The following is a 25,778-nucleotide window of genomic DNA, read 5'->3' as shown; positions in this document are numbered from 1 at the left end:
TGTTGTACACTGGGACAGGCAGGACTACGAGAAGCTGGATGTTCCTTCTGGGATATTGCAGAAAAAACTTCGAAGGAATTTAACCAATGTACTCGATTGCTGACAGCGGTGATCACGAGAATGTACGGTCGCAAGAAGACCCCGCTCCGAACGGCCACGTGTCACTACCGAGAGGAAATAACACGCTGTACCATGTATGGCTCTGGATCATCGTACTGCGTTTGCAGCAGCAGATTGAGCAGCAGTTTGTACCACAGTAACATATCGAAGAGTTACAAATCGGCAACTTCAAGGACAGCTCCGAGCCAGACGCACTGTAGCGTGCATTCCACTGACCCCAAACCACCGCCATTTGCGAGTTCGGTGGTGTCAAGCGAGTGCTCGTTGGAGGGCAAGATGGACGTATGTTGTGTTTTATGACGAAAGCCGGTTCTGCCTTGGTGCCAGTGATGGCAGCGTCTTGGTTAGAAGGAGGCCAGTTGAGGACCTGCAACCAACCTGTCTGCGTCCTAGACATACTGGACCTATAGCTGGAGTTACGTTCTGGGATGCGATTTCGTATAACAGCAGGAGCTCTCTCGTGGTTGTCCCACGCACACTCACTGCAAAATTGTACGTCAATCTGGTGATTCGACCTGTTGTGCTGCCATTCATCAAAAGCGTTCCAGGGAGTGTTTTCCAGCAGGATAACGCTCGCCCACATACCGTTGTTGTGGCCCAGTATGCTCTACAGAGTGTCTACATGTGGTCTTGGTCTCCCCGATCACCAGGTCTGTCCCTAATCGAGCACATATCTACATCTACATATATACTCAGCTAACCACCAAGCTGTGTGTGGCGGAGGGCACAATTCGTTCCATCGATCCAAAGTCAAATTACCCCCCCCCCCCCCCCCCCCCCCCCACTGTTCCACTCGCGGATCGCGCGGGGGAAAAACGACTGTCTGAACGCCTCAGTACGAGCTCTAATTTCTCTGTCTTTGAATGGTGATCATTGCGCGATTTGAAAGTTGGTGGTAATAATATATGCTCTACATCCTCGGTGAAGATCGGATTTCGGAATTTAGTGAGCAGCCCCTTCCATTTAGCGCGCCGTCTATCTGCAAGTGTGTCCCACTTCAAGTTTTCTATGAGATTTGTAACTCTCGCGATGGCTAAATGTTCCAATCACGAATCTTACCGCTCTTCTTTGGACCCTCTCAATCTCTTGAATCAGACCCAACTGGTAAGGGCCCCACACAGACGAACAATACTCTTAAGACTGGACGAACTAACGTAAGCTCTTCAGGATTCTACCAATAAACCGCAATTTAGAGTTCGCCTTACCCGCTAGTTGTGTAAACTGATCATTCCATTTGAGATCATTTCGAATAGTCACACTCAGATACTTGACGGATGTTACCGCTTCCAAAGATTGGGAATTTATTTTGTACTCGTACATTAATGGGGATTTTCGCCTTGCTATGCGGAGTAGGTTACACTTACTAACATTGAGAGATAACTGCTAGTCATTACACCACGCATTTATTTTCTGCAAATCCTCATCGATTTGTTCACAACTTTCGTGTGATACTACTTTCCTGTAGACTACAGCATCATCGACAAACAGTCTAATGCCGCCGTCAATACCATCAACCAGATCGTTTATGTAAATCGTAAAAAAGCAGCGGACCTATTACGCTGCCCTGGGGCACATCTGCAGTTACGCTTGTTTCTGTTGAAGTCACCCCGTTCAGGACGACATACCGCTCCCTGTCTGTTAGAAAACTTTTATCCAATCGCATATGTCATCGGACAGACCGTAAGCGCGCACTTTTTGGAGCAAGCGACAGTGCGGAACTGACTCGAACGCCTTTCGAAAGTCGAGAAATATGGCAGCAACCTGGGAGCCCGTATCTAGAGCCTGTTGTATATCATGCACAAAGAGGGCCACCTGTGTCTCGCCTGACCGCTGTTTCCTGAAACTGTGCTGGTTTCTGCAGATGAACTTGTCAGAGTCTAGAAAGGTCATAATGTCTGAACACAAAATACATTCCATGATTCTACAACAAATCGATGTCAGTGAAATTGGCCGGTAATTATGTGCATCCGATTGTCTACCCTTTTTATAGCTTGTTCTGACCTGGGCCTTCTTCCAGTCTCGTGGAACTTTCCGCTGTCCCAATGATCTCTGATAGATGATGGATAAGAATGGTGCTATATTTGTTGCATAGTTAACATAAAATCTTACGGGTATACCGTCTGGGCCAGATGCCTTCCTGGCGTCTAAGGATCTTAACTGTTTTACTATCCCAGATGCACTAAACACTATGGCCGCCATCCTTGCGTTCTTTCGATAGTTGAAAGGGGGAATGGTGCTGCAGTCCTCTACCGTACAAGAGTTTTTGAAAGCTAGGTTTAGAATTTCGTTTCAAATGGCTCTGAGCACTATGGGACTCAACTTCTGATGTCATTAGTCCCCTAGAACTTAGAACTGGTTAAACCTAACTAACCTAAGGACACCACACTTTCATGCCCGAGGCAGGATTCGAACCTGCGACCGTAGCGGTCTCGCGGTTTCAGACTGCAGCGCCTAGAACCGCACGGCCACTTCGGCCGTCTTAGAATTTAGGCCTTCTGTTTATCATCATCAGTTAAATTACCCGTACTGTCAGCAAGAGAAGGTATTCAATTATTTGTAGTGTTCATAGATTTTACGTACGACGAAAATCTTTTGGGGTTACTTTTAGAATCTGCAGATAAAATATTGCTTTAAAATTCGTTAAAAGAATCTCTCATTTTCCTTCTGACAGCTGCTTTCATTTCGCATGTGTGACATCATCGGACGACAACTAAAGCATCATCCACAAACAGCATTAATCGTCCCTGTATTGTCCGACCAAGTGCAGCAGGTATGGAACACCATCCCACAAACTAACATCCAGCACCTATACAACACAATGCATGCACGTTTGCATGCTTGCATTCAGCACATTGGCGATTACACCAGTTATTAATGCACCAGCATTTCACATCTGCAATGGCTTGCAGCCCGCTTACATTAACCTGTGATCTTGCAATGTTAATCACTTAAATATTGAGCCGTGGTAAAAATTGCTCTTTTGAAGAGCGCGCCGCAGCGCGTAGTGTGTCGCAGTTGCCCTCCGTTTCTGGCGGTGGCGCCGCTGTGGCAATCGCAGCTTTGGTGTCTCCCTCTGGTGGGAAAGGGGAAAGGTTGACTGTTCATGTGCCTTTAAGGGCGCTATGAGCTCGCCAGGGGTCAGTTGGTCAGTCTGAGTGAGTCGGGGTCAGTCGGGGAAGTCTCTCGTTCCCAGCTTGCTAGTCTGTCTCTTGTTCGCATTTGTGAGGCAGTTAGTGTCTGTCTGTCGTGCGGAGTGCTAGTATGTCTCTCGTTCGGATCAACCATTAAAGCCGGCAAAATGAGAGTCTTTCCACTCCGACTGTAAGAGAACTCAGCGAGTGGTCGCCCGGTCGGGGCTTATGTCCTGCATCTGAGTCTGCGCGTTAGGCCGCCAGTCTGCTCGAGTTTGCTCAGGCAATGGTCATTGGCGGTTGGATCGATCGGTTGGTCGGTCACGCACTGAGACACAAGACGACTGGGCAGTCTGGCCGGTGCGAGCTGCGACGCCGTGGTGTAACTGGTTCTCCGAGCGCTTCTGGGCCCCTTCAGTTACCATCTTGTGGAGCTTGGCTCGGTCCTTTCCTGGTGCAGGGATGTCGTTTTGCCAGTGGGCGTGTTTACTCTGCATGGTTGGGTCCGATCCAGTATTTCCGCCGTCGTGTGTCTGGAAGTGAGTGGGAAACACACCAGCAGTGCAGTCGCGACGGAGCAGCAGTCGCGGACCGACTAGCAGGAAGTCGGTCGGTTGGTGCGGACCAGGAAAGACGGGAGACCGGCGCGCTTTCCTGCGTCCCTTGAAGCGGTTGGCAGCGGACGGTTCGGGAGAGCGATTTGGGGGTGCTGCGCCAGGTCCTATCGAGAAATCGCAGTTTATGAGAAGTTAAGTGATTGGTTATAGGTTGTGTGATTACTCTTGATAAATTCTACTTGTTTTCTTGGTCAGTCTCTCGTCCTCAGTTTGCTCGCCTGTCTCTCGTCCGCATTTGTTAGGCAGTTAGTGTCTGTCTGTCGTTCGGAGCTGTCTCTGTCATGTTTGTCGGATCTGGTGTATTGACGAATTTATTGCTTGTAGTGTAACGGCCTAATTGCTGAAATACACTCCTGGAAATTGAAATAAGAACACCGTGAATTCATTGTCCCAGGAAGGGGAAACTTTATTGACACATTCCTGGGGTCAGATACATCACATGATCACACTGACAGAACCACAGGCACATAGACACAGGCAACAGAGCATGCACAATGTCGGCACTAGTACAGTGTATATCCACCTTTCGCAGCAATGCAGGCTGCTATTCTCCCATGGAGACGAGCGTAGAGATGCTGGATGTAGTCCTGTGGAACGGCTTGCCATGCCATTTCCACCTGGCGCCTCAGTTGGACCAGCGTTCGTGCTGGACGTGCAGACCGCGTGAGACGATGCTTCATCCAGTCCCAAACATGCTCAATGGGGGACAGATCCGGAGATCTTGCTGGCCAGGGTAGTTGACTTACACCTTCTAGAGCACGTTGGGTGGCACGGGATACATGCGGACGTGCATTGTCCTGTTGGAACAGCAAGTTCCCTTGCCGGTCTAGGAATGGTAGAACGATGGGTTCGATGACGGTTTGGATGTACCGTGCACTATTCAGTGTCCCCTCGACGATCACCAGTGGTGTACGGCCAGTGTAGGAGATCGCTCCCCACACCATGATGCCGGGTGTTGGCCCTGTGTGCCTCGGTCATATGCAGTCCTGATTGTGGCGCTCACCTGCACGGCGCCAAACACGCATACGACCATCATTGGCACCAAGGCAGAAGCGACTCTCATCGCTGAAGACGACACGTCTCCATTCGTCCCTCCATTCACGCCTGTCGCGACACCACTGGAGGCGGGCTGCACGATGTTGGGGCGTGAGCGGAAGACGGCCTAACGGTGTGCGGGACCGTAGCCCAGCTTCATGGAGACGATTGCGAATGGTCCTCGCCGATACCCCAGGAGCAACAGTGTCCCTAATTTGCTGGGAAGTGGCGGTGCGGTCCCCTACGGCACTGCGTAGGATCCTACGGTCTTGGCGTGCATCCGTGCGTCGCTGCGGTCCGGTCCCAGGTCGACGGGCACGTGCACCTTCCGCCGACCACTGGCGACAACATCGATGTACTGTGGAGACCTCACGCCCCACGTGTTGAGCAATTCGGCGGTACGTCCACCCGGCCTCCCGCATGCCCACTATACGCCCTCGCTCAAAGTCCGTCAACTGCACATACGGTTCACGTCCACGCTGTCGCGGCATGCTACCAGTGTTAAAGACTGCGATGGAGCTCCGTATGCCACGGCAAACTGGCTGACACTGACGGCGGCGGTGCACGAATGCTGCGCAGCTAGCGCCATTCGACGGCCAACACCGCGGTTCCTGGTGTGTCCGCTGTGCCGTGCGTGTGATCATTGCTTGTACAGCCCTCTCGCAGTGTCCGGAGCAAGTATGGTGGGTCTGACACACCGGTGTCAATGTGTTCTTTTTTCCATTTCCAGGAGTGTATGTTGTGATCTTGCCTATTATCTTGAGAGGCGGTATCTGTGTACTGAAGAGCATCTTTACTTGCTTGGCCAACCTTGTAGAATTTTATATAAGATTGCATTTTATGGGCTTTTATTTAAATGATCATTTTAGTATATAAAGTTGCCACCTTTCCACCGTAAGACTTTTCTTAGAAGTTAAAATCAAGTTGCACCTTCGGTGGCAAAGCTAATTTTTTAATTTTAGTGTTTTAGACCATTTCCATCTCTCCTACGGGGTGCATAGTTTATGTGCTTATGTGAATTGTTAAAACTTTTAGTTTAAAGTAATCTGGTGTGTTGCAGATTTGCACCAGTGTAGTCTTTCAGAGGTTGTTGTGAGCGGTAGTGACTACGGCCGTGTCAAAAGGGAGCGGCAAGGTTCTCAGCCCGAAAGCTCATACAGTCAAAAATTTGTTTCTTTCTGCCTCTGAATTGTAACTTGATATTTAGAGGGTGGTTTCTGCTTATAATTTTAAATCTGTTTCTAAAAAAGAAAAAAAGCTTTCAGGAATAAAAATTCCCATTTGTTAAAAGCAATTTCTTTTTTATTTCGAGAGTTGCTCCCTGGCAACTACTTCCACGCTCACATAGCGTGATTAAATGTGTTAATGTTCTTGATGAATCGCTAGTAAATAAAGTAAATTCTTAAGAAAAAGTTTTGAAAGTAAATTCACGCTTCAAATATGTTAGTTGAACAAATGTATTCCCGACATTTTATTAGTCGACATTAATTCATTTTTTGTGTTGTGATTTCTTCCCATCAGTGTATTACAGACTCACCAAGTAGACTATGTGTGAGGCGAGCGGCACCCAGCTGAAGGCGGCCACGTCAGCTTGCGCCACGTCCAGCAGGTAGAAGTAGAGGCCCTCGGCCACGAGCGCCAGGGCGGCGCCGGCGAAGCACACCATGAGCGGCGTGCGGCGCGTCCTGAAGCGCTCCACGGCCAACGAGGCCACCACGCTCATCACCATCTGCACGACGGCCAGCGTGATGGACGACACGTCGGGGTCCACGGAGCTGCCCGAGCGCTGGAAGAACACTGTGGCGTACGTCATGAGCACGAGGTAGCCCGACCAGAGCAGCTGCGGCATCAGGATGCCCGAGATGAGCAGCGTGCGCCGGTTGACGGAGTCGCACACCAGCTCCCGCATCGTCGCCATGTAGCCGTCGCCCGCGCCCGGCTCGCTCTGGCGCTCCTCCACCGAGCGCCTCAGAGCCTCGAACTCCTCCTCCACGTCCTGCACAACAACACATTCCCGAGTGAGTAAATTCAACGCTCTCTGAGTATTGTGCCAGTACGCTCACCAAGTAGGGTGCACATACACTACTGCCCATTAAAATTGCTACACCACGAAGTTGACGTGCTGCAGAAGCGAAATTTAACAGACAGGAAGAAGATGCTGTGATATGGGAGTGATTAGTTTTTCAGAGCATTCACACAAGGTTGGCGCCGGTGGCGGCACCTACAACGTGCTGACATGAGGAAAGTTTCCAACCGATTTCTCATACACAAACAGCATTTGACCGGCGTTGCCTGGTGAAACGTTGTTGTGATGCCTCGTGTAAGGAGGAGAAATGCGTACCATTATGAAACGTCCCCTTACAAAAATTATACATGACTGTGCTTAAACTGACACACAATATTTTTTTGGCGCAACGCAATCTGACTTTCAAAAATCCCTACAAAAGAATGGCCCTGACTAACATTAACCTATACCTTTCACAAATCACTTACCTCACCAAAAATCTTCGTTACTCGAACTACTGTAAAACAGCGAGTGCCACTACTGCCAGCTAAATAAAAGATTCAAACTACGGAAGGCACTAACTACTGATAGGCATAGTTAGGAAATGAAAGATTTTAGTAGAGAACAAACAATGTATATACCTTAATAGTGTTGAAAAATCATAATATACATAACAGATCATGACATCCAGTCTTATAAATTTCCAAACTCCGCCATCTCTCTCCCCACATCCACCACTGCTGGCGGCTCACCTCCAACTGCGCAACGCTACGCGCTGTTCACATCCAGCTGCCGCTGCCCAACACTACAATGGCAGACAACAATGCAAACTAGCCACAGACTGCACACAGCACAGCCAGTGATTTTCATACAGAGCGCTCCATAACATTGCCAATAAGAAAACATAAACAGCCTACTTAGACCATCACGTTACCGACTTTGATAAAGGTCGCATTGTAGCCTATAGCGATTGCGGTTTATCGTATCGCGACATTGCTGCTTGCGTTGGTCGAGGTCCAATGACTGTTGGCAGAATATGGAATCGGTGGGTTCAGGAGGGTAATACGGAACGCCTTGCTGGATCCCAACGGCCTCGTATCACTAGCAGTCGAGATGACAGGCATCTTATCCGCATGGCTGTAACGGATCGTGCAGCCACGTCTCGATCCTTGAGTCAACAGATGCGGACGTTTGCAAGATAACAACCATCTGCACGAACAGTTCGACGACGTTTGCAGCAGCATGGACTATCAGCTCGGAGACCATGGCTGCGGTTACCCCTGACGTTGCATCACAGACATGAGCGCATGCGATGGTGTACTCAAAGACGAACCTGGATGTACTATGGCAAAACGTCATTTTTTCGGATGAATCCAGGTTCTATTTACAGCATCATGATGGTCGCATCCGTGTTTTGCGACATCGCGTTGAACGCACATTGGAAGCGTGTATTCGTCATCGGCATACTGGCGTATCACCCAGCGTGATGGTATGGGGTGGCATTGGTTACACGTCTCGGTCGCCTCTTGTTCGCATTGACGGCACTTTTAACAGTGGATGTTACATTTCAGAAGTGTTACGACCCGTGGCTCTACCCTTCATTCGATGCTTGCGAAAACCTACATTTCAGCAGGATAATGCACGACCGCATGTTGCAGGTCCTGTACGGGCCTTTCTGGATACAAAATATGTTCGACTGCTGCCCTGGACAAGCGTAGTGTAGGCAGTTTCCTTAGTAGGTCTGTTACATTTTTAAGTGTCCTGCCAATGAAACGCAGTCTTTGGTTAGCCTTACCCACAACATTTTCTGTGTGTTCCTTCCAATTTAAATTGTTCGTAAATGTAATTCTTAGGTATTTATTTGAATTTACGGCTTTTAGATTAGACTGATTTATCGTGTAACCGAAGTTTAACGTGTACTTTATAGCACTCATGTGGATGACCTCACACTTTTAATTATTCAGGGTCAACTGCCACTTTTCGCACCATTCAGATATTTTTTCTGAATCATTTTGCAGTTTGTTTTGTTCTTCTGATGATTTTATTAGTCGATAAACGACAGCGTCATCTACAAACAGCCGAAGACGGCTGCACAGATTGTCTCCCAGATCATTTATATAGATAAGGAACAGGTCTCTCACCAATTGAAAACGTCTGGTCAATGGTGACTGAGCAATTGGCTCGCCACAATAAGCCAGTCACTACTCTTGATGAACTGTGGTATCGTGTTGAAGCTGTATGGGCAGCTATACCTGTACACGCCATCCAAGCTCTCTTTGACTCAATGCCCAGGAATATCAAGGCCGTTATTACGGCCAGAGCTGATTTTTCTGGGTACTGATTTCTCAGGATCTATGCACCCAAACTGCAAGAAAATGTAATCACACGTCAGTTCTAGTATAATATACTTGTCCAACGAAAACCCGTTTTCATCTACATTTCTTCTTGGTGTAGCAATTTTAATGGCCAGTTGCGTAAATTGCACTTCTGGCTATCCAAAATGCAACACGAAGAAGGAAGATGATGAAATTGGCATTGAGTGTTGCCGCCATTGCTGGCTATAACCGCTGCTACACGCTTCGGCATTGAATGAAAGAAGCTCCGGATGTGTTGTTGGGGTATAGCAGTCCATGCTACTTTCACATACTGACAAAGCTGATCCGATGTAGCAGCGGGTGGTGCATCCCGGTCCAGTCATAACGCAGTCTGCCAAAGCGGAGTTACTAAACACAGTCTTTCGAAATGCCTTCACAAAAGAAGACGAAGTAAATATTCCAGAATTCGAACCGAGAACAGCTGCCAACATGAGTAACTTAGAAGTAAAAATCCTCGGAGCATTGAAGCAACTGAAATCACTTAATAAAAGCAAGTCTTCTGGTCCAGACTGTACACCAATTAGGTTCCTTTCGGAGTATGCTGATGCAGTAGCTCCATACTTAACAATCATATACAGCCGTTCGCTCGACGGAAGATCCGTACCCAAAGATTGGAAAGCTGCACCGGTCACACCAATATTCAAGAAAGGTAGTAGGAGTAATCCACTAAATTACAGGCCTATATCGTTAACGTCGATATGCAGCAGGATTTTAGAACATATATTGTGTTCGAACGTAATGGATTACCTCTAAGGAAACGGTCTATTGACACACAGTCAACATGGGTTTAGAAAACATCGTTCTTGTGAAACACAATTAGCTCTTTATTCACATGAAGTGCTGAGTGCTATTGACAAGGGATTTCAGATCTATTCCGTATTTCTGGATTTCCGGAAGGCTTTTGACACTGTACCACACAAGTGGCTCGTAGTGAAATTGCGTGATTATGGAATATCGTCTCAGTTATGTGACTGGATTAGTGATTTCCTGTCAGAGAGGTCACAGTTCGTATTAATTGACGGGAGGTCATCCAGTAAAACAGAAGTGATTTCTGGCGTTCCCCAAGGTAGTGTTATAGGCCCTTTGCTGTTCCTTATCTATATAAATGATCTGGGAGACAATCTGAGCAGCCGTCTTCGGTTGTTTGTAGATGACGCTGTCGTTTATCGACTAATAAAATCATCAGAAGAACAAAACAAACTGCAAAATGATTCAGAAAAAATATCTGAATGGTGCGAAAAGTGGCAGTTGACCCTGAATAATTAAAAGTGTGAGGTCATCCACATGAGTGCTAAAAAGCACACGTTAAACTTCGGTTACACGATAAATCAGTCTAATCTAAAAGCCGTAAATTCAACTAAATACCTAGGAATTACATTTACGAACAATTTAAATTGGAAGGAACACACAGAAAATGTTGTGGGTAAGGCTAACCAAAGACTGCGTTTCATTGGCAGGACACTTAAAAATGTAACAGACCTACTAAGGAAACTGCCTACACTACGCTTGTCCGTCCTCTTTTAGAATACTGTTGAACGGTATGGGATCCTTACCAGATAGGACTGACTGAGTACATCGAAAAAGTTCAAAGAAAGGGAGCACGTTTTGTACTATCTCGAAATATGGGAGAGAGTGTCACAGAAATGATACAGGATTTGGGATGGACATCATTAAAAGAAAGGCGTTTTTCGTTGGGACGGAATTTTCTCATGAAATTCCGCAGCTAGGCGTGAGTGTTGTGCACTGCGAAGCAAAGCACGGTCACCTGGACGCCGTATAGCAACAGCTGACCCTGCTGTACGCGTGCGGAAGGGATGAAGCCTTTGCTCACTTGCCTTAAGTCCTAAACGAACATACTCTGTAGCGTGTAAGTACTCTGCCATTTGCGTACTAAAATACTCTTGTCTCAGTATCACAGCCTACATCATGAGCCTGTGACACCTAGTGCGACATTCTGGAATGCAGGGTAGGGACCGCTGTTCGAACACGGGGCGGGGCAGCCGGCTCTGAGCCGCTGGAGCAGAGAGCCGCCCGCCGCTGGACGGAGGTTTAGGCCGTCTCTGTGGTATCGCTAGATGCGCTGCGGCACTACGTCACAGCCTGAAGTGTCAGAGACTGTGGCATTCGAGTGATACCAAGCTCGTCCTCGCTCTTTGTGCTGTCGGCAGTGCCTGACGTTTGTTGTTTCACATGAGCGGCAACTGGACGCATCCACCAAGCTGTTCCTGATGTGCTACGGCCAAGGGCCAGAATAAAGAAGTTAATTAAACGAATCTGCTCTCGTCCTGACGTCTCATTTCCATCGGTAGCAATACTGGGGTCATCTAACAAGAGAATGCCTCTTGGAATCACACTATCTATACACTGCAAGAGTGTGACGTTTTATCTTGAGTTTCACACGTGGCGAGACACTAAGGGGATACGTCGTACTATCACTCACTGGTAGATATCCTTGTAACCTTATCTACAAACGTCATGAAGAATATGACTCATGAAACGATTGCGGTACTTTGGAACAACTCTTTTAATGAGCAAATGCTCATAACTTTTAAGGTATGCATATTAGAGCGCATGTTTACTGGGCATTTTTTTCTTGTTTTGGTCCATATTATCACTTCCCAAAACATGGAAAGCAAAGAGCTTGCAGTAGAAGAGATTTGCTTCACAGTATCGAAGATGAAAAATTGCTCGTAGCTCTTAAGGTATACATTTTCGACCTTATGTTTACGGAGACTTTTTTGCTTCTAGTATCGTGTAATTTCAACTCCATGCGTTTACCCCATTAATTATGATACACCCTGTATATATACGTAAGGTGGTCAGAAACAGTCTGAAAAGCTTGTAAGGATGCTGCTGGTTTGGCTGTGCTGAGAAATAATTGTTAAGAATAAAATTCTATACATTGCGTCGCTTCTGAGTTAATTAGCATTGAGGGTAGCTAGTCAGGCCGTTGCGCTCGCAGATTCAAGCGGCCCGCCAGTGTCGCCAAACGTGTTCTTCGTTTGGTTTCCTAAAATCGAAAAAAAACAGCGATGCAAAAATTGGACATGGGACGGCAGTAAGGATTGAACCCGAGCCAAAAGCTGAGCAGTCTCGTGCGCTGTCATCTACGCTATGAGGACACCTGATACTAATTTATTGTAACTGGCGGGCAGCATGAATTTGCCCTCGCAACGGCCTGATTGGCTATTTTCAATAATAATTAATTTGGAAAAGGCGCAATGTAAAACATTTTTTTCTTAAGAAATATTTCTCAATACAACCTACCCTGCAACACCCTTACAAGCCTTTCACAGTGGTTCTGACCACTCTGAAAATATCTCGGAGTTTACCGAACATTCGACTCATATACTGATCCATCGCAAACCTGTGCAATATGTCGGTGGACCTCGTCAGCTGTCTAGGGAGTCTGTCGCTAGTGATGGCGATAGGGCAACACCATTATTGAGTGAAATAGTGGATGAAAGTGCATCCCAAACCTGGGAAGGTCCGCAAGCACATGCTGTGGATGCTCTCGTCCACACTGCGTAGTCGCCGACGCGAGAGCCAGCACTGATAACCAAATATCGTTGTTGACGCGAAAGCTACCGATAACATTCCCAAGCAGACCTTCATTCAATTGAGCCACCCCCGTAACTGAAGAATCTCAGGAAAGTAACAGAAAGGTGTAGATAGGGAAGGCGTAATCGTCTGTCAGAACACTTATGGCTCTGAGCACTATGGGACTTAACTTCTAAGGTCATCAGTCCCATAGAACTTAGAACTACTTAAACCTAACTAACCTAACGACATCACACACATCCATGCGGAGGCAGGATTCGAACCTGCGACCGTAGCGGTCGCGCGGTTCCAGACTGATGGGCCTAGAACCGCTCGACTATCACGGCCTGTCAGAACACTTACCCAACGCAAATCACAGAAAAAACAATTTAACACAAAAGTTCCTGTGAAATTTCGGCTAAACTGTCGCAAGATAGAGCTACGTAGTGGTTCCGGAAGTGATGAATCTTAAGGAGTGATATGTCAGCGTACCGCGGCAGAAAGAAACATTGACAGCCGACCAAGGATGTTGCTCCCTTGAAAATACCGAACTTACTTTTGAACTGGCGATAGAGACTGTTTCAATTCAGATGGCCATTAAAAAGGAAAGTGAAAATCCGCAAGCGCTAGAAAAGAAAAATAAACCGGAAGACAAACATGCGAAAAGAGCATTAGAAGAGAAACGTTAGTATAGTATGCAATCGCTCACTGATATTGCCGTAGTAAAGACAAAACCATGGATTGGGTAGAAGACGCGGATGGCAGCTCAGTGGCCTATACTATGAATGGCAATCAACCGGCACGAGGTTAAATAGCCGAGAACTTTGCCAACTGTTGCATTAAAGCAATAGTACAACAAACTGGAATTATGCCTGAGCCCATGAACCTGAAGAGCAGCGAAATTTACATGTAAGTTTATAAATTAGCAACTACTAATGTGAACAGAGTAGAATCCGATTTAAAGTTACAGAGCCTAAAGGATGTTGACATCGCAGTCGTACAATAAGTATTCACGGCGAAGCTCACAGATATGAGTGGTTATGAAATTATTAATAACGGGGCTGAATGTGGCATAGCAGTATTGTATAAAGGTGGCATCCCATGTAAAGGTATCGATCTTTCGGAAACTGGTAGAGGGCTTCAATCCAGATACATGATTTATGTCTTCTGAGCATACTGTGAGGTGACAAAACTCAAAGGATAACAATATGCACATATATAACTTACACAAGTATAAAAGGGTAGTGCATTGGCGGAGCTGTCATTTGTTCTCAGGTGCTTCATGCGAGAAGATTTTCGACGTGATTATGGCCGCACGGCGGAAATTAACATACTTTGAACCCGGAAAGATAGTTGGAATTAGAGGAATGGGACCTTCCATTTAGGAAATCATTAGGGAATTCAATATTCCGAGTTTCACGGTGTCAAGAGTGAGCCGAGAATACCAAATTTCAGGCATTACCTCTAACCACGAACAATGAAGTGGCCTACGGCCTTCATTTTACGACCGCGAGCAGCGGAGTTTGCGTAGACTTGTTAGTTTTAACAAGCATGCAACACTGCGTGAAACAACCTGAGAAATCAACGTGGGACTTATGAAGAACATATCCGTTAGCAGAGTGCGGCGAAATTTGATGTTAATGTACTATGGCAGCGGACGACCGCCGCGAGTGCCTTTGCTAACAGCACGACATCGCCTGCAGATCCTCTCCTGGGCTCGTGACCATAACAAGTGAGCCACGATTTCAGTTCGTAACAGCTGATGGTAGGGTTCGTGTGTGCCAAAGATCCCACGAAGCAATGACCAAGTAGTCAACAAGGCACTGTGCAAGCTGGTGGGGGCTCCATAATGGTGTTAGCTGTGTTTACATGGAATGGTCTGGGTCCTCTGGTCCAGCTGAACCAATCATTGACTAGAAATAGTTATATTCGGCTACTTGGAGGCCATTTGCAGCCATTCATGGACATCATGGTCCAAAACGACGATGGGATATTTATGGATTACAATGCACCAAGTTCGCATTCGGTATGAAGAAAATTCTGGGCAGTTCGAGCTAATGATTTGGCTACTCATCAAAAATTTATAGGACATAATCAAGAGATCGTGCACAGAATCCTGCAAACCTTTGGCAATTATGGACGGCTATAGTGGCAGCATGGCTCAATGTTTCTGCAGGGGACTTCCAACGACTTGTTGAGTCCATGCCACGTCGAGTTGCTTCACGATGCCGCGTCAAAGGAGATGCGACATGACATTAGGCAGTGTTCCATGAATCTTGTCACGTCAGTGTATATGCACCAACGGGTTCCACCAGAAAACGGAGTATAAGTGACTTTTTTAAGGATGCAACTGTGAACCTTTTAGCAAATGCCCGGTGTCTACATTTACATCTACATGATTACTCTGCAATTCACATTTAAGTGCTTGGCAGAGGGTTCATCGAAGCACAATCATACTATCTCTCTACCATTCCACACCCGAACAGCGCGCGGGAAAGACGAACACCTAAACCTTTCTGTTCGAGCTCTGATTTCTCTTATTTTATTTTGATGATCATTCCTACCTATGTAGATTGGGCTCAATAAAATATCTTCGCATTCGGAAGAGAAAGTTGGTGACTGAAATTTCGTAAATAGATCTCGCCGCGACGAAAAACGTCTTTGCTTTAATGACTTCCACCCCACCTTGCGTATCATATCTGCCACACTCTCTCCCCTATTACGTGATAATACAAAACGAGATGCCCTTTTTTGCACCCTTTCGATGTCCTCCGTCAATCCCACCTGGTAAGGATGCCACACCGCGCAGCAGTATTCTAACAGAGGACGAATGAGTGTCTCTTTAGTGGACTTGTTGCATCTTCTAAGTGTCCTGCCAATGAAACGCAACCTTTGGCTCGCCTTCCCCACAATATTATCTATGTGGTCTTTCCAACTGAAGCTGTTCGTAATTTTAACACCCAGGTACTTAGTTGAATTGACAGCCTTGAGAATTGTACTATTTATCGAGTAATCGAATTCCAACGGATTTCTTTTGGAACTCATGTGGATCACCTCACACTTTTCGTTATTTGGCGTCAACTGCCACCTGCCACATCATACAGCAATCTTTTCTAAATCGCTTTGCAACTGATACTGGTCTTCGGATGACCTTACTAGAAGGTAAATTACAGCATCATCTGCGAACAACCTAAGAGAACTGCTCAGATTGTCACCCAGGTCATTTATATAGATCAGGAACAGCAGAGGTCCCAGGACGATTCCCTGGGGAACACCTGATATCACTTCAGTTTTACTCGATGATTTGCCGTCTATTACTACGAACTGCGACCTTCCTGACAGGAAATCACGAATCCAGTCGCACAACTGAGATGATACCCCATAGGCTCGCAGCTTGATTAGAAGTCACTTGTGAGGAACGGTGTCAAAAGCTTTCCGGAAATCTAGAAATACGGAATGAGCTTGAGATCCCCTGTCGATAACGGCCATTACTTCGTGCGAATAAAGAGCCAGCTGCGTTGCACAAGAACGATGTTTTCTGAAACCATGCTGATTACGTATCAATAGATAGTTCCCTTCGAGGTGATTCATAATGTTTGAATACAGTACGTGCTCCAAAACCCTACTGCAAACCGACGTCAATGATACAGGTCTGTAGTTCGATGGATTGCTCCTACTACCCTTCTTAAACACTGGTGCAACCTGCACAATTTTCCAATCTGTAGGTACAGATCTATCGGTGAGCGAGCGGTTGTATATTATTGCTAAGTATGGAGCTATTGTATCAGCGTAATCTGAAAGGAACCTAATCGGTATACAATCTGGACCTGAGGACTTGCCCGTATCAAGCGATTTGAGTTACTTCGCAACCCCTAAGGTATCTACTTCTAAGAAACTCATGCTAGCAGATGTTCGTGTTTCAAATTCTGGAATATTCCATTCGTCTTCCCTGGTGAAGGAATTTCGGAAAACTGCGTTCAATAACTCCGCTTTAGCGGCACAGTCGTCGGTAACAGTACCATCGGCGCTGTGCAGCGAGGGTATTGACTGCGTCTTGCCGTTTGTGTACTTTACATACGACCAGAATTTTTTCGGATTTTCTACCAAATTTCGAGACAATGTTTCGTTGTGGAACCTATAAAAGGCATCTCGCATTGAAGTCCGTGCCAAATTTCGCGCGTCTGTAAATTTTAGTCAATCTTCGGGATTTAGCGTTCTTCTGAACTTCGCATGCTTTTTCCGTTGCCTCTGCAACAGCGTTCGGACCTGTTTTGTGTACCATGGGGGATCAGTTCCATCTCTTACCAATTTAAGAGGTATGAATCTCTCAATTGCTGTTGCTACTATATCTTTGAATTTGAGCCACATCTCGTCTACATTTGCATAGTCAGTTCTGAAAGAAAGGAGATTGTCTCTTAGGAAGGCTTCTAGTGACACTTTATCCGCTTTTTAAATAAAATTGTTTTGTGTTTGTTTCTGGTGGATTTGGAAGAAACGGTATTGAGCCTAGCTACAACGACCTTGTGATCACTAATCCCTGTATCAGTCATGATGCTCTCTATTAGCTCTGGATTGTTTGTGGCTGAGAGGTCAAGTGTGTTTTCGCAACCATTTACAATTCGCGTGGGTTCGTGGACTAACTGCTCGAAATAATTTTCGGAGAAAGCATCTAGGACAATCTCGGAAGATGTTTTCTGCCTACCACCGGTTTTGAACAAGTATTTTTGCCAACGTATCGAGGGAAGGTTGAAGTCCTCACCAACTATAACCGTATGAGTGGGGTATTTATTTGTTACGAGACTCAGATTTTCTCTGAACTGTTCAGCAACTATATCATCGGAGTCTGGGGGTCGGTAGAAGGAGCCAATTATTAACTTAGTTCAGCTGTTAAGTGTAACCTCCACCCATACCAATTCGCACGGAGTATCTACTTCGACTTCACTACAAGATAAACCACTACTGACAGACACAAACAGTCCACCACCAATTCTGCCTAATCTATCTTTCCTGAACACCGTCTGAGACTTCGTAAAATTTTCTGCAGAACTTATTTCAGGCTTTAGCCAGCTTTCTGTACCTATAACGATTTCAGCTTCTGTGCTTTCTATTAGCGCTTGAAGCTCAGGGACTTTCCCAGCACAACTACAACAATTTACAACTACAATTCCGACTGTTCCTTGATCCAAGCACGTCCTGTATTTGCCATGCACCCTTTGAGATTGCAGCCCACCCCGTACTTTCCCGAGGCCATCTAACCTAAAAACCGCCCAGTCCACGCCACACAGCCTCCGCTACCCGTGTAGCCGCCAGCTGAGTGTAGTGAACTCCTGACCTATTCAGCGGAACCCGAAACCCCAACTTCCTATGGCGCAAGTCAAGGAATCTGCAGCCAACACGGTGGCAAAACCGTCTGAGCCTCTGATTCAGACCCTCCACCCGGCTCTGCACCAAAGGTCCGCAGTCGGTTCTGTCAACGATGCTGCAGATGGTGAGCTCTGCCTTCATCTCGTAAGCAAGACCGGCAGCCTTCACCAAATCAGATAGCCGCTGGAATCCAGACAGAATTTACTCAGATCCAAAGCGACACACGTCATTAGTGCCGACATTTGCCACCACCTTTAGTTGACTGCACTCTGTGCTCTTCATGGCATCCGAAGGACCCTTTCCACATCAGGAATGACTCCATCCGGAATGCACACGGAGTGCACACTGGATTTCTTCCCCTCCTTAGCCGCCATATCCCTAAGGGGCCCGATTACGCGCCTAACATTGGAGCTCCCAACTACCAATAAGCCCACCCTCTTCGATTGCCAGGACCTTTGAGAATCATCCTCCGAAACAGGGCAGGCAGCTGCATCTGGCTCAGCCAGAGACAGTACCTGGAACCTGTTTGTCAGACGCACCGGGGAGGCTTTCTGATCAGCCTCCGGGGACGTCTTTCGCTGCCTTCCACGCCTTGGAACGACTTCCCAATCAACCACAGGCGAGGGCTCAGCCCCACTGCGGGCAGCAACCGGGGCAACCACAGTGGCAGACCGATCTGGGGACAGGCGGGACGAGGTTGGCATCCCCGTGATACCCAAGTCCGGCTCCCCACAGTGGTGCCCATTGGCAACAGCTTCAAGCTGAGCGACCGAAGTCAGCGCCGTTTGCAGCTGTGAGCGAAGGGATGCCAACTCAGCCCTCATCCGAACACAGCAATCACAGTCCCTGTCCATTCTAATCGATGTTGAACAACAGTTACTGAAACACTAACCTGTACAAATGCCTAACGACTGCGCTACAATCTGCCTGAATTTACGATTACAGTAACGAAAACTCGAAATTACACCTCCTATACGAAACTCTCACGCAATTTAAGAAAGAATCTACGAAGTAAACACAGAAAAGAAGCTATATACGTATCTTTCTGCGCTGTCGATGTGCACAAACTGGGAGCTCAGGCCACACTCCTGACACGTAACAATAGGCAAAGATTTTAATTCTGTACTGCAGAAAGGTCAGGCACCAAATTTTAATGCTTGTGGTGAGCTGGAAGTTTCAAACGACGCACTCATTATGGTAGGTAAAAGTAGTTAAAGGTCCGCGGTCTGTCCTTGGCAGCCCAATCGTGGCCGACCATCCGCAGTGTCATCCCCTGCCATTGGCGAAATCGGATGCGATATGGAAGGGCATGTAATCAGCACACCACTCTCCCGGTCGTTGTGGGCTTGTTGTCCTGGGAAGCGCTACTAATCGGTATAGTAATTCTTTACTTGACCTCGCGAGGCTGAGTGCACCCCTTACCAGTCCTCTCATCAAGGAAAAATCCCTGGTAGTACCGGGAGTCGAACCCGCCCCCCCCCCCCCCCCCCCCCCCCCACATGGCAGTCAGCGGAGACAGACACTATGGTAAACGCTTGGGCTTATTTCCACCCGAAAGTCGTATGTGAAACATACGTAAATAGAGATTCCGTAAGCAGACTAGAGTGACTCTACGTCAGTACAGGGGTTTTACCTAATGTAACAGTTTGTGAATATTGACCTGTGAGCTTTTCGGGGGTTGATTTTGAGGAAAGAGACCAAACTGCGAGGTCATCGGTCATATCGGATTAGGGAAGGATGTGGAAGGAAGTCGGCCGTACCCTTTCAAAGGAACCATCCCGGCATCTGCCTAAGGCGATTTAGGGAAATCACGGAAAAACTAAATCAGGATGGCCGGACGCGGGACTAAACCTTCGTCCTCCAGAATGCGAGTCCAGTGTTCTAACCACTGCGCCACCTCACTCGGTGAGCTTTTCGGGTTATGTCGCCTACTATACAGGGTAATTCACGAAGATATGCAAATATTTTAATATGTTATTCTACAAGTAAAACTAAAACTAAATAAAAAAGTTCATATAAACATAGGTCCGCAAATGTTTCAGTTACGGAGTTACGGCTGATCAAAGATTTTGCCTGAAATTTAGCAACTTCGCTAATATGAACCCATCGCGAAACTGTGCGAGGTTAACGTAAAGCATGATTTCCATTTATTTTGTTGTTATTGATCTGATGAGTCTAATAAAACATGTCCTAGACAGATTTTCAACATGACGGCGCGTCTCCATATTTCACCAAAACCGTTACTACACGATTAAATGAACATTTTCCCCAGAAATGGATTGCTCGTTGTGCTACACGTCTGTGGGCGTCAATGGATTTTTGTGTATGAGGATGGGTGAAAGACATAATTCATGAGGACAAAGTTAATACAAGTGATGGATTACTTGCTCGCATTATGAATGCAAAAGACGAAATTAAAAACAACCCTGTGAAACTGTAATGAGCAACAAACTCTGTTCATACAAGTGCTGCTAAATGCATTGAACTCTGTGGAGACGTTTTGGAACATTTATAGTGAATGTATTCTGAAACTGTATGCACACTATACAACTTCCTTAACACTGAGCTATGTTTTCTTCGGTTTCACATGAATTCACGTGAGATATGGTATTAATAAAAGCATATTAACTGTCACATTCATACAGTTTCAGTTAACGTAATTACCATCATTTTTCCAAAATTAAATTCTCTATAACTTCTGTTGAAAACTTTGTGCAATTGTCTGGAATTTAAAAAACAAATTGGGCCAAATAGTTAATAAATTAAAAATTTTACCAAATTACTTCTTTGCTTCTCTGAATGTTCTGGATAGCTACTGCAGATACACGTCTGGGATATGTTTTATTAGATTCACCAGATCAATAAGAACGAAATAAATAGAAATCCCCCTTTACTTCAAGTGCGTACAGTTTTGTGATGGCTTCATAATAGCGAAGTTGCTGAATTTCAGGCAAAATCTTTTATTAGCCGTAACTCCGTTACGAAACACATGCGGACATACGTTAACATGAACTTTTTTCTTTAGTTTTTCTTGTAGAATAACATATTACAATATTTGCACATCTTCGTGAATCACCCTATAGAACCTTCAGACATGTGAAGCAAACAACCTTTCTCGGACGTGGCGCTTGCCAACTAATCACTCCAATACTGGACGGCAGCGGTCTGAAAGACGAGATAAAAAAAACCCTGGGTTAAATATCTCAGTCAAGACGAAGAAGGATTAGTTAGTGGCTTCCATAAGTTAAACTACAACTTAGGAAATGCATTATTCAATATTCCAGAAAGAAAGGATGTCGGCGGATTCGAACGACATGGTTCGTGAAACCGCCTCGAGCTGATATGGAAAGGATCTGCATGTTCCGTTTCAACTATTTCAAGTAATGTAACATCCATTTGGTGTCGAGTCATATTGACAGTGCGATCTGATGTACACTTGGCACTACACTAAGCACTGAAGGAAGACGTGAACGTTTGTGTTTCATTTATTATTCTTATGTATGTGCGCACTTCCTAAGATATTCATTACTGTGCCCTCATTCAGTAATTTAATTTTGTTTAAATTTTTGTATGCTTGGGGTTGTGTGAGTGAGCTTTATGCTAGTGAGATGAGTCTGGTAAAGATATTGCAAATGAAGTTGGAAGCTTACTAGGTCGATAGTCAACTACCGAGCGAGGTGGCGCAGTGGTTAGCACACTGGACTCGCATTCGGGAGGACGACGGTTCAATCTCGTCTCCGGCCATCCTGATTTAGGTTTTCCGTGATTTCCCTAAATCCTTTCAGGCAAATGCCGGGATGGTTCCTTTGAAAGGGCACGGCCGATTTCCTCCCCCGTCCTTCCCTAACCCGAGCTTGCGCTCCGTCTTTAATAGCCCCGTTGTCGACGGGACGTTAAACACTAATCTCCTCCTCCTATACAGTCAACTGAGCAGTTTCTAATCGCATAACCATAATTTTATTGTCCAGAAATGTATGTGACTGGTGCATGAGTGTAAATGATTCGGTTTGTGCGGCTGTTGAAAGTAGTTAAAATCTTAGGTTGCTAGGGCAGTCATAACCTATCCTACGTATTCTTTTATTTCAGTATAAAAAAAGGAGAGACCATAGTTAATGTTAGTACTAATAAAATGAATACATGAAATTGTTACATCCGGCGATATTATAGTGAGTCATATTTGGGCAAGGGGACTACGCGTCGCGTGAAGTGAAGTCAGTAATAAACAGCAAGTAGTTAGATAAAAGAGTTATAAAATAAACTTTTGGATGATTTTAAGAACGAGAACTCGTCAGTACTGATAGTTCACTAGGAGTCCAATTTTTCCACCATGTTTATTTGACATGAGCAAACGTTTGAGTTAATGGATGAGAGGTCCGCCATTGAACATCACTGACAATCACTCTGGCACGGTTAAAGCCAATACAGGGTGGTTCAACGAACATTCCTGTCTCAGATTGCGAAGTACAAAACAATAGCGCGAATGCTTTGCGCGACAGATAATAAGAAACAAAATCAAAGTTGTTGATAGAAAATTAACTTCTGAATCTCTAGGACTTTAATATTATGGAGAAGGTACATTAGTTACAAAAGCCAGCTCACATATCTCAGGGGTCCCCCTCAGATTGGAGCCAGCCGTGATGGCCGAGCGGTTCTAGGCGCTACAGTCTGGAACCGAGCGACCGCTACGGTCGCAGGCTCGAATCCTGCCTCGAGCATATATGTGTGTGATGTCCTTAGGTTAGTTAGGTTTAATTAGTTCTAAGTTATAGGGGACTGATGACCTCAGAAGTTGAGTCCCATAGTGCTCAGAGCCATTTGAACCCCCTCAGATACATATCAGTAGGAGTACCGAAATGTAGCCGTAACATGGAGATAACGGTGACCGTTACAAAACATTTTCGTGCAAACATCAGTCCAGCTTACAAAGTGACATCATCCCTTACTAAGTTTTCTCTTCTTTCACAGGATGACCCCAGCATTTATGAAATGACTATGTAACATCAGTATGGCCTTATTTTAAAGTTGTTTTTGTAATGCCATATAGCCTGAAGATGAGGTTTACCTCGAAACATGTCGCTAAATAAATAAGTAATACAATAGTTGACAAACTTTGTGACTGGTAGTGGTAATTTAAAAAAAAACCTTTATATATTCCTATAATTTAACTAAAAATGCGGAAAGAAAGGACGAGAGGTGCAGATCCAAAAGATAAATATCCAGTAATTTTGTTTGTATGTGCAAAATATCCGTTATTTTGGAGCAGCATGCTCTCAGCCGTTACTTTCTTAATTAGGTGAGAACGAGTAGCTTACATGATTACTCAGTACGTCTCTCCAACACCAAAATTTTTTAAAGTGTGCATGTGTGACCCGATAAGCGAGATGTGACGTACCTCGAAGACTCTGGTGCCTCGCAAACGCTTGAGGGACTGCTGGGCTTCCTTGTAACGCCCTCTGAGCAACAGGTAGGTGGGGGACTCCGGCATCCACGAGAGGGTGGCCACCAGCAGAACGGGGAAGGCCATCATGATGCCGGCCAAAGTGCGGAAGTGCACGTACGGTGCTACGCAGAACACCACCAGAGTGCCCAGGTTCTGCATCACCTGCACAAAATCACACACAAATAACATGAAAAGACCACACGCCAGAATCCATTTCGTCGAGATAGCGCTGCAGAATGAGTCTGCATCTGTATTAGTTTGGTGTCCTCTTCGACACAGAATCAAATTAAGCTTTCGTTTGTGAAAAACGGAAATGATTAAAGTGACAAAGTCAGTTGCTCTGAAGGTGGATTGTAAGCAGAAGGCTTGCAGTCTTGAAGTGCGGTCTTAAACTGGAAATATATTCTATGTGTAGGCTTTCAGCCACGAGAAATCATAAACTGTAAGTACGAAGACCATTTCATAAATAATGCAAGTAATCTTTCATTTATTTCTATATTTATTTCCTGACATTACCTCTTTACAGTTCTTCAGTGTAGACTTTCTGCTTGACAATGACCACCTCCCAAAGTTGGGTAATTTTCACAGTTCCACGGAACAAGCCACTTACATCTACATATATAGCGATACTCTGAAAATCAACGTGAAGTGCGTCACACTTCAAACTGTACAGTTATTAGGGCTTTTTCGCGTTCTATTGGCTTAAACGCCTCTAAGCTTTTCTTCGTAATCTGTATGGGAGTGATATCTAGGGAAATGTAGTATATTTCTAGATTCCCCACTAAACAATTCTTCGTGTTTTTTGAAATATATGGACTTTGTTATTACCCTCAAAGAACCATAGCAATATCCCTCCAGTAGTTGATCTGTAATCTGTACCTACTCAAGACAGGAGTTTCTTTTTAAGTGAGTGCAACGGTGTGCCATTTTCTCTTTATAAGTCCCTGCACTCTTGTTTATAAACATACCAATAATTCTTAATAGCTGTGTAAAAGTTCGGAATTATATCATTTTAAATGGGGTCTCAGAAAAATTTTGAGTAAAATGAGGCATTATCGTTTACATACTCTTTGTAATACACTCCTGGAAATGGAAAAAAAGAACACATTGACACCGGTGTGTCAGACCCACCATACTTGCTCCGGACACTGCGAGAGGGCTGTACAAGCAATGATCACACGCACGGCACAGCGGACACACCAGGAACCGCGGTGTTGGCCGTCGAATGGCGCTAGCTGCGCAGCATTTGTGCACCGCCGCCGTCAGTGTCAGCCAGTTTGCCGTGGCATACGGAGCTCCATCGCAGTCTTTAACACTGGTAGCATGCCGTGACAGCGTGGACGTGAACCGTATGTGCAGTTGATGGACTTTGAGCGAGAGCGTATAGTGGGCATGCGGGAGGCCGGGTGGACGTACCGCCGAATTGCTCAACACGTGGGGCGTGAGGTCTCCACAGTACATCGATGTTGTCACCAGTGGTCTGCGGAAGGTGCACGTGCCCGTCGACCTGGGACCGGACCGCAGCGACGCACGGATGCAAGCCAAGACCGTAGGATCCTACGCAGTGCCGTAGGGGACCGCACCGCCACCTTCCAGCAAATTAGGGACACTGTTGCTCCTGGGGTATCGGCGAGGACCATTCGCAACCGTCTCCATGAAGCTGGGCTACGGTCCCGCACACCGTTAGGCTGTCTTCCGCTCACGCCCCAACATCGTGCAGCCCGCCTCCAGTGGTGTCGCGACAGGCGTGAATGGAGGGACGAATGGAGACGTGTCGTCTTCAGCGATGAGAGTCGCTTCTGCCTTGGTGCCAATGATGGTCGTATGCGTGTTTGGCGCCGTGCAGGTGAGCGCCACAATCAGGACTGCATACGACCGAGGCACACAGGGCCAACACCCGGCATCATGGTGTGGGGAGCGATCTCCTACACTGGCCGTACACCACTGGTGATCGTCGAGGGGACACTGAATAGTGCACGTTACATCCAAACCGTCATCGAACCCATCGTTCTACCATTCCTAGACCGGCAAGGGAACTTGCTGTTCCAACAGGACAATGCACGTCCGCATGTATCCCGTGCCACCCAACGTGCTCTAGAAGGTGTAAGTCAACTACCCTGGCCAGCAAGATCTCCGGATCTGTCCCCCATT

At 46.1% G+C, this 25,778-nt stretch overlaps 1 protein-coding gene across 1 annotated transcript in view; it reads right to left on the bottom strand.

Annotated features, from left to right (window-relative positions):
* The window catches only part of LOC124612774 (facilitated trehalose transporter Tret1-like), a 65,562-nt gene that overhangs the window by 4,024 nt on the left and 35,760 nt on the right, over positions 1-25,778 (bottom strand). Inside the window, exons 3-4 of the mRNA XM_047141169.1 lie at positions 23,580-23,789; positions 6,441-6,899 (exon numbers count right to left, since the gene is read on the bottom strand). Of these exons, the coding sequence (XP_046997125.1) occupies positions 6,441-6,899; positions 23,580-23,789 (669 nt within the window). The remainder of the gene's footprint in view (positions 1-6,440; positions 6,900-23,579; positions 23,790-25,778) is intronic.

Source organism: Schistocerca americana, chromosome 4 (genome assembly GCF_021461395.2).
Source record: "Schistocerca americana isolate TAMUIC-IGC-003095 chromosome 4, iqSchAmer2.1, whole genome shotgun sequence".
NCBI classification, from domain to species: Eukaryota; Metazoa; Arthropoda; class Insecta; order Orthoptera; family Acrididae; genus Schistocerca; species Schistocerca americana.
Note: the sequence above shows the minus strand (reverse complement) of the source record. Positions and strands in the feature narration are given on the sequence as shown.